This window comes from Merops nubicus, unplaced genomic scaffold (assembly GCF_000691845.1).
Source record: "Merops nubicus isolate BGI_N331 unplaced genomic scaffold, ASM69184v1 scaffold21122, whole genome shotgun sequence".
In the NCBI taxonomy this organism is placed as follows: Eukaryota; Metazoa; Chordata; class Aves; order Coraciiformes; family Meropidae; genus Merops; species Merops nubicus.
In genome coordinates this window covers 1-9,087 of record NW_008594528.1, presented here as the reverse complement: position 1 = coordinate 9,087, position 9,087 = coordinate 1, and the positions used below count along the sequence as shown (strand labels likewise).

At 51.7% G+C, this 9,087-nt stretch overlaps 1 protein-coding gene across 1 annotated transcript; it reads right to left on the bottom strand.

The window, feature by feature from the left end:
• Positions 1–2,604: 2,604 nt before the first annotated feature.
• On the bottom strand, positions 2,605–8,927 carry TDRD5 (tudor domain containing 5; the record flags this gene model as incomplete). The annotated part of the gene is made up of 6 exons (XM_008935817.1): positions 2,605–2,751; positions 3,616–3,777; positions 4,360–4,560; positions 5,492–5,558; positions 7,683–7,889; positions 8,707–8,927. Coding segments are annotated over 6 exons (1,005 nt in total), but the record flags the coding sequence as incomplete, so codon positions are not given.
• Between the last annotated feature and the right edge of the window lie 160 nt (positions 8,928–9,087).

Genomic DNA, 9,087 nt, shown 5'->3' with positions numbered 1-9,087 from the left:
CGGGCACCCCGCTGCCACCGCCCGGCCCCACCGCGGGGCTCCCGCGGGGATCGCTGCTCCTCGCCGTGTCTTCATCTGCAGAAAGGAGCAGAGGGAAAAGACAGGTGGTACCCCCAGCGCTGGCAGCTCTGAGAGTTCCGGCTCACACCGAAATCCCTTTTGCCTGGACCTTCCCAGGGCGTGGCAAGAGGAGTTTCTGCTGCACCCCCAGCTGATGAGCCCAGCAGGGCACAACCCCAGAGCCTCCAACACCCACACGTGGATCTTGCAAGGTCAAAAAAATGCTTCTGCCCCCTGTGCTGGGAGAGGGAGAGGCTCTGGGTATGACCTGAGCACGGGCTAACGTAGGGAGGGGAGGAACAAAGATTTCTGTGGGAAAGCAGCAGAAAGTCTGGAAGAGACAACAAAAATCAACAGAGAGAGAGAAATCATCCCAAATCCACTCGTTCCCATTAAACACTCAGAAATCCATTCTGCAGCACGGGTCAGACCAATGCCTGGCATCCAGCCATTTACCAGGGTGGCACCTCCATCCCCCAGGAACAGCAGCAGTTCCACCTCTGCCACCCAAGCAGCAGCAGTGCAGGGGTGCCCAGAGGGGACAGCAAGAGTCCAGGCACAGCAGCAGGCTGCTCGGCCTCTGCTGCCTCAACATCTCCTCACAAATCCACTCCTACCTGTGTGGTTGTCCAGCATGAAGGGGATTGCTGAGAGCAGGACAGAGGGGTGGACAGCTGCACCACGGCCCAGCCCACTGGGGAACCTTCCTGTCTGACCACAGCCATCTGCTCTCCTTGCTGCTGGTTGCTTGACGTGGACACAGGAGGGGTAAAAGTCTTCCAGTGACTTCCATAAGGCAGCAGGGATTGAGGACTCCCCAAGAGAATGAGGTGTCTACAAGTGGAGATAAAAAAAACCCCTCACTCTGTGGTTGTGCACAATCCAATCATCCATCTTTGTTATCCCTCAGGCTCCACAAAGATCTGGAATGGCAGCAAATGGGTGATTTACACAAACCAACCCCCTCAAACAAACCAACAGAGCCCCAGGCAGAAGGAATGATGGTGACAAGAGGGAGTTCTGCCATGGAGTGGAACCCAGTCAGAGGAAGTCCCTCTGCAGTTTTGCTTAAGAATACAAATTGAACTGAAGTTCCAGGGATCATCCCCCAGGTCTCAGCCACAGAGAGGGACCAGAGAGGATCTTTGTGTTTGCTAACTGGGCACAGAGGAGAAAACCAGTGAAACAGAGAAGCAGCCATCCAGCTTGCCTGAGCACAGCTCTTCAGAAAGGAGCTGGTGCAGAGTCACCACCCAGAGGTGCTGCCCTCCCCCTCTGCAGAGAGGGTGTCCAGAGGATCACCCAGGACAAAGGAACTGTCCTCCCACGAGCAGAACTGAGCAGTTTAAACTCCCACTAAGGGGCCACGAGGTGCTCCTGAAGCAGCAGGGGGAGAGACATGGCTGGGCAGAGGAGATTCTGTGCTGACAGGATGACACGACAGGGAAATTTGAATGACAGGCAGCACTGGAGTCCAATGAACCAACTGCTCAGCTTGATATCACCAGCACACTCAGAGCCTGGCCTAATGGGCAATAAAAAGCTGTGCTAGAGCAAGAAAAAACCAACAGAGCAAAGAATCAGGGTCAAATAACTGTGGTCTCCTCTTGCCAGCCACGCTGTCCTTGGAGAAGTGTCAGTGCCACTCCACAGCAAGGCAGGACCAGACAGGGTGCAAGGCTGGACACTGAGGATGTCTGCTTGGCCTGGAAGAAGCTGGCATGCAAGGAACAAACAAAAGATGGTCCCTGCTCTTCCTCCAGCTTCCCCCAGTGAGGAAGAGCAGCACAGAAGAGCTGAGCAGTGAGCACTGGAAGGAGGGAATGCCACTGCTGGTGCTGGAGTGCCACAGAGCCCCGAGGCCAAGGGATGAGCAGGAACCAGAGGAAGGAAATCCTGCCTGTCCTCAGCCTGCTCATGCTTTTTCTCCCCTGCACATCTATAAGCTATTTTTTAGTAATGAAATGAATTATTTTTAACAGAAATTCTTGTCACTTCCCCTAAAGACTGGAACAGAGATCACAGCCAGGGACAGAAAACGTGCCCAGGACTTCTCTGGTCCAGTTAGGAAATGTCTGGGCTTCAAAACCCACACAGGGGGGTTTAGTAGTTGCAGGGGAGTGTTTAGGTCAGCTCACAAGGATCCCATCACTATCTGCCCACCCGACTCCACCTCATCTCAACATCCTTTCTCCCCACAGCTGCTACAAGAGGTTTCTCTCTTCTCTCACTCTCTCAAGGTCCTTTTTCTCAGGACTGTGGGTAGAGGTGAAGCAGAGGAATGAAGGGGGGTGAGGTTTGATCTATACAGTGCTAGAACAGCCTCGTTTCCACAAGATCTTGGTGCAGCAGTGAGGCACCTGTGGATCACCAAAGCCACCAGAGCAGCAGCAGTGGGGGGAACGTGCTGCTCTGAGCCTGTGCCAACACCCAGTCCTCAATTCCTTGCCAGTCCCTTTCAGAAAAATACATCTCAAAGCAATCAAAGGGTTATAAAAAAGAACCACCCCTCTGCACAGCAGCAGCTGAGCAAAATGCCCTCACCTGAACCACTGCCATGAGCTCTGCAGAAGTTCCCTTTGTATCCTCCTCTGCCAGTTCAGGGTCCTGGTCTGTTCTTGGAAGCCTGTCTTCATCCAAAAGTGGCTGCACATCATCCTGCATCTCCTCCTCAGCAGAGAGGTGCTGTTGCTAAGGAGGTGGACAAAGCCAGAGAAGGTCCAGCTAGTGCAGGCAGAAGGAAGGAAGCACTGGAGCAAACTCCAGAGCAATGAGATGACACCACTTGGGGATGAATGGAGAGAGAACTGCACATTGATTTCTTCCCAACACATAAAATGAGACTCTGCTTTGGTGTCCTTCAGTGGAGGTGATACATCAACACTGCAAGGCCACCAATGCCCAAGACCCACAGCTTGTACAGAGCTTCTCTAGAACAGAAACACAGCTGGCTAAAACAAAAGCCAGGTGAAATGATGGCTTTAGAAGTGACAGCTTTTACTCTTATTTCAGGGAAATGTCAGAAAAAACAGCCCTGGAGCAGGCCCACTGTGGAACACTTCAGCAGCTGACATTTACTTGAGAGGTGCTTTGGGCCCTGTCATAAAATGGGTCATTAAAATACCACTCCAGTCACACAGGAGAGGAGAGTCACCTGCAGACAAGTGTTGCTCACAGGACTCCATGGGATTGTACACCAGAGCTGGATTCTGCTCCCTGCTTAGCCCCTCTGCTCACCACTTTATGCAGCTGTTGAACAGCAAAGGGCTCCTCTTCTGAACATGCTCTAAATCCAAAGGTGTAAAGCAGTATCCACACCACTCACCTTCAGAGCCACCTTTCTAAGAGCACTGCACTTGTGCACAACCTCACCCCCTGCAACCACCAGGATCCCAAACTGCTGCCTGGAACCAGCAAGACCTTGCTTGCTTTTTATAGAAGCAAACAACCAACTCCACAAAACACCTGCATGGGACTAAACCAACACAGGAGCTGACCTCACTGGGTCAACACTGACCTCAGTGGGTGACAGTGACAGCAGAGCCCAGCTCCTACCTGCTCACAAGGTCCCTCCTCCTCCACCTTTGAGCTCCTTGTTTCACTATCTGCTCCCAGAGACTCCTGCTGCAAGCCAAGCTCTGGCTCCACCAGTTCAGCATCCCTCTGCTCTCCACGGGGCTGAACATACAAGGCCAAAGGGTTCAGCTCCATGAATTCCTAGGAACAAACCAAAGAACTCAAGTATAGTCAAGAAAACCACGTTGTAACTAGGACAAAAACCAAAAAGGATTCAGCCACTTTAATTGGTTGTATGAAGTTAGATCCATGTTCTTGCACAAATTGTCATACCATGAGAATCAACTCCCCTTCCTCCACCAACAGGAGTCCTCTCCCTCCCCCAAAATGGACACACAGATGCAAAAGAAGAGTCCTGGAATCTAATCCTGCTTTGCTACTTTGCTTTACCTCATTATTTAGTCAAGTTGTGCATCAGCTTCAGATGAAGCTGCAATTCCAACCAGCTCATCAGCTTTCAATAAACACCCAAACCAACAAAACCTTCTCATCCACTGTTAGAAGACAGGATGAAACCCAATTTTTCTTCTACAGCAGAACAGCTCTGCTGTACCAGTCACCAAAAAGAAAGCTCTTCACCACAGTTAGACACTGGAGGATGCAGAGGACACCAGCTTTGCTCTTCACAAAACAACTTGCTTCAGGCTGAAGATCTTCCCACTGCAGGCACCCAACCAATCCCTTCCCTGCCCTTCCTTTCAGCAGCACACCCCCCCTCCTGACCTGGGAAGGAAGGTTCTCCCTGCAGATGTCAGCGTGTCCCCTGTCTCTCAGGACGTGGTGGAAGTAGACATCCTGCCTGGTGGAGGTGTCACACAGGAAGAGGTGCAGGATGCCACTGATGTACTCATCCACGATGCCCACGAGCATGCTGGAGCCACACAGCTCCTTGAACAGCAGAGTTGCTGCACTGGACCACCTGCCCTGAAGCCAAAACACCCATGTGAAGGTTCTAGAAACACACCAACAGCCACCAGCTGAGACCTTCCCTTGTGGGCAGGAAGGGAACAGAGCCAGGTCAGGTGAGTGAGCAGTGCAGGAGTCACTCAGATGAGCTTTCCCAGCACTGCCCTCCACTGAACAGCCCCAACACCCCCAGTCCCAGTTGCACTGGGCCTCCTTTCACCCTAAATGCTTATTTCCAAACACAGGTCGATGGCATTCACCTGGGATTTTATCACAACTACCTCAAATACAGTTGCTTTGGTTGGGTTTTTAAAAAAGAACAAATCCTGGAATGGTGATTATGGAAAGTGTCAGGTTTGAAGAAGCTGCTGAGCTTCATGTCAGTGAAAATGGTGATTCTTTAACCTTCAAAACACAGAGGAGATAACTGTTAAAATATAATGTCTTTACAACACAGATGAAGCAGCTCTGCTCACATGCTGTCCTTAAGGGATTGTGTTTCTCCTGCTTCTCAACCAAGAGGTTTCCCAGCACAGAGGAACACTCTGATGACCTCTCTGACTCTCTGGCTATGCTAACTGCACCAAACCAACTCCTTTTAAACTCTGTCACACAAGAAACTTTTAAGAGAGAGGACTGGAGCTACCAAGGCTTCAGAAGAACCCTGGAGAACTAGCTGCAGGGGAAGAACTTCACTCATTTAACAGCTGCTCTCTGCTTCTGCAACAGTAGAAGCAAGAACACTGTGATCCTAAGGAAACCAGGCAGCAGAAGGGGGACACAACTTACCCAGTCACACTCTGCTGAATGCAACAGCAGCAGTTCTGGTGTAAACACCAGTGGGACCTGGACTAACCCAAATGTTTGCCCTTACCAGGAGAGAAAGCCAACCTCTACTTGACAGCTCTGATAGCTGAGTCAATAAGCATCAGCCCACGTGAGCACTCACCTCCACAGGTTGTACCCTTGCCAAGGAACAGGGGATGGCCTGAGCAGGGAGCTTCAGGTAACGCTGCCTGCAACACAAACCAAAGCCATTACCCCCACAGCAAACACAGAGCAAAGCCCTGCAGGAGAGCAGAACTTCCTCCTCTGCTGGGTTTTCAGACCAGCTGAGGAACAGAGGCACGTCTTGGATTCTGCACTTGTGGCTCAAACCCAACAGCAGCTTTGGAAAAGGCTCCACATGCAGAGAATGGACAGAGCAGTAACAACTGGTCCCTCGTGCCTTCTTCTCTGGCCCACACATCTTCCCACCAAACCCCCTGATGACTGTAAGGCTATGGACAGGCAGCAAGGACTCCTGAACCAAAGAATGTCAGGGGCCAGGCACGAATGGAGGCAAATGAGGGGGAAGATAAACATGGAAAAGGTTCTGAACTTCAGAGAACCAGCACCTCTGACACTGCAAACACACCCCACTTGGGCTGCTGGCCATGCAAGAAGGATGTTTACAGCCATTCATGGAGCCCAGGAAGGAGGAGCAGGGAACTCATCCCAAAGTGACAGAAAGCAGCAAGAGGAAAGACTGAGGAGTGAAGGCAGAAAGAGGAAAGGACCTGGCCCAAAGTCACAGTGAGGGGTGATGGACAGGGCTGAGCACAGGGCCTGGAGTGGTCAGGAGAACAATGTCACCTCAAGCATGGCACATAAGGAAACACCTGCCAGGCACCACCAGGGGATAAACCCCCAACCTTCTGAGGAGATCCATACACAGGTTTCTGTGTCAGCCAGCCAGCATCCTCCATCCCTGGTGAGGAGATGGAATGACTGTCCTGGGAACCATTTCCAGGCACTCCAAGGACAAGAAGGTGACTGGGAGTAGCCAGCAAGGATTCACCAAGGGGAATCCTTGTCACACTTAACTGACCTGACAGCCTCCTACAATGAAATCCTGGCCTGGCAGGTGAGGGGAGAGCAGAAGCTATTGTTTGCCTTGACTTCTAAGGCTTGAATTTTAAGAAGAGTGTGACCAGGAGGTCAAAGGATGTTCTCCTCTCCCTCTATTCTGCAACAGTGAGGCCACATCTGGACAGCTGTGTCCAGTTCTGGGCTCTCCAACTCAGAGAGACATGGAACTACTGGAGAGAGTCCAACAGAGGGCTACAAAGATGACCAGAGGACTGGAACATCTCTCTTGCAAGGAAATGTTTAGCCTAGAGAAGACTGAGAGGGGATCTGATCCATATCTAAAGGGCAGGGGTCATGAGGATTGGGCCAGACTCCTGTCAGTGGTGCCCAGTGACAGGACAAGGGGCAACCAGCACAAACTAGAACACAGGAAATTCCACTGAAACACAAGGAGAAAATTCTTCACTGTGAGGGTGATGGAGCCCTGGAGGAGGCTGCCCAGAGAGGTTGTGGAGTCTCCTCCTCCACAGGGACTCCAAACTCACCTTGACACACTCCTGTGCAACTTGCTCTAGGTGACCCTGCTTTGGCAGGGGGGGGGCTGGACAAGGTGATCTCCAGAGGTCCCTCCCCATCCCTACCATTCTGCAATTCTGTCAGGCTTCTGACACTGTGTCCTGTAAGATCCTCACAGAGAAGCTAATGAAGTGAGTGCAGGATGAGCAGACAGTGAACTAGACTGAGAACTGACTGAAGGGCCAGGCCTGGAGAGTGGTGATCAGTGGTGCAAAGTCTAGTTGGAGGCCAGGAACTAGTGGTGTACCCCAGGGGTCAACACTAGGTCCAATACCATTCATTGTCTTCATTAACCATCTAGATGATGGGGGACAGTACCCTCAGCAAGTCTGCTGGTGGTACAGAACTAGCAGTGGCTTACACCACAGGGCCATGCTGCCATTCAGGGACCTTAACACAACAGAGAAATGGGCAGAGGAACCTCGTGAAGTTCACCAAACTCCTGCACTTTGGGAGGACCACCACCACACACCAGCACATGTTGAGGGCAGCATTTTTACCACGAGGGTGACCAAGCATTGGAACAGGCTGCCCACAGAGGTCGTGCAGCCTCCATCCTATTGGGAGACACCCACAAAACATCTCCATGTGGCCCTGGGCAGCCTGACCTAGATGGCTCTGCACGAGGAGGGAGGTTGGGCAGGATGCCCTCCAGAGGCCTCTTCCAGCCTCGGCCGTACTGCGACTCTGTCGCCCGTCTGGGACTGACTTACCTGAGGAATCTCAGACAGGATTTTTGGACAATTTCGAGGTTTCCATAATCTGTGTAGAAGACCTCTACTTCTTGGGGACCGATCACACGGTGGATGACAACTCGGTACCACCAGCAGGCAGCCATCACACAGCAGAGCTGACCAGACCTCACCGAGGACTCGGGCAGGACGTAGCGATCGCACAGACGCTTATCTGAGTAACAGTTTCTGCAAAAAAACCATCAGAGACTGAACACAGAGAAACAGACCCAGCTCCTGCAGAGCCCACACTCCTCACAGGGCCCTGACATGAATTCCTAGCAGCTGTTCTACAGATACCTTGCATCTTTATTCTGGCACCCTTGGCAACTGGAATGACAACAAACGCACCCCCAAGTTTTTAACACTGGAGTGATTCTCTTGAGGTCCAACAGGAAGTTGACTAATGGGGATTAATCATTTTGGTCATTCATTTTAACATTTCCTTGACACGTCAAGGTTTCTTATAAACCAGGGTCTGGAGTGCTGGTTCACATACTAGTCTGCAGTCTGGAATCACACAAACATGTGCTCCACAGACATGAAGCATTTACTTTGGCATGTCATGAACAGCAAGAGTAGCACTGGTGTGGTGGGACAGAAACCCCAGTGGATAATGTAACCAACACAAACAGTCACTGATGGAGTTTTGCTTCTAAATAAAGATATGACAAAGACTTGCTACCAGCTGCTTTTTGGTAAGTGTTGATGGAAACAAAAGCCTTAACCAAGCACAGCAGCACAGACAAAAGGGGGTGCAAAGAGGTGATGTTCCTTTCTATAAGCTTTTAAAGTTAGCACTGTGTGGGACAGAGCCAAACTCCCCTGAACTGCCACTAACCACACTCTTTGCTGGCTAGCTGGAAGGAATGGCTAAGCATAATGAGGACATGTTTCACCCATCAAGTCCCCCAGCAGCAGCACCCAGGACTGACAGTTGGGTGCCCTGTGCTGCCAGGAACACCCACCCCAGGAGTGGCAGCACTATGGTGCCGCCTGCCCGCACCTCAGCTCAATCATCATGTCCAGCAGCTCATCAGGGGTGTCCCTGCTGCAGGCGTGGACGTAGAACTGGCTCGGGGAGATGATGAACCCCACGAAGATTCCCACCATCCACCTCCTCCCCAGGGGTGGTAAACCACACAGGCTCCCCTCCTGAACGGCGTCCGGGGGGATTTCGGGGGTCAGGATCAGCCTCTCCAGCGGGGGCTGCTCCAAGGCTGGAGGCTGCAAAGGGACGAGAGGAAGGTGGCACTCAGATGTGTGTGGAACACACATGACTGGCTGTTAGAGTCAAATAAAAACATTCTGTTCTTGGGGACCTGTGGATTCCTGAGCACCAGAGAATCCCAACAAATTGTGCAGACAACACCGAGCTGTGTGGTGT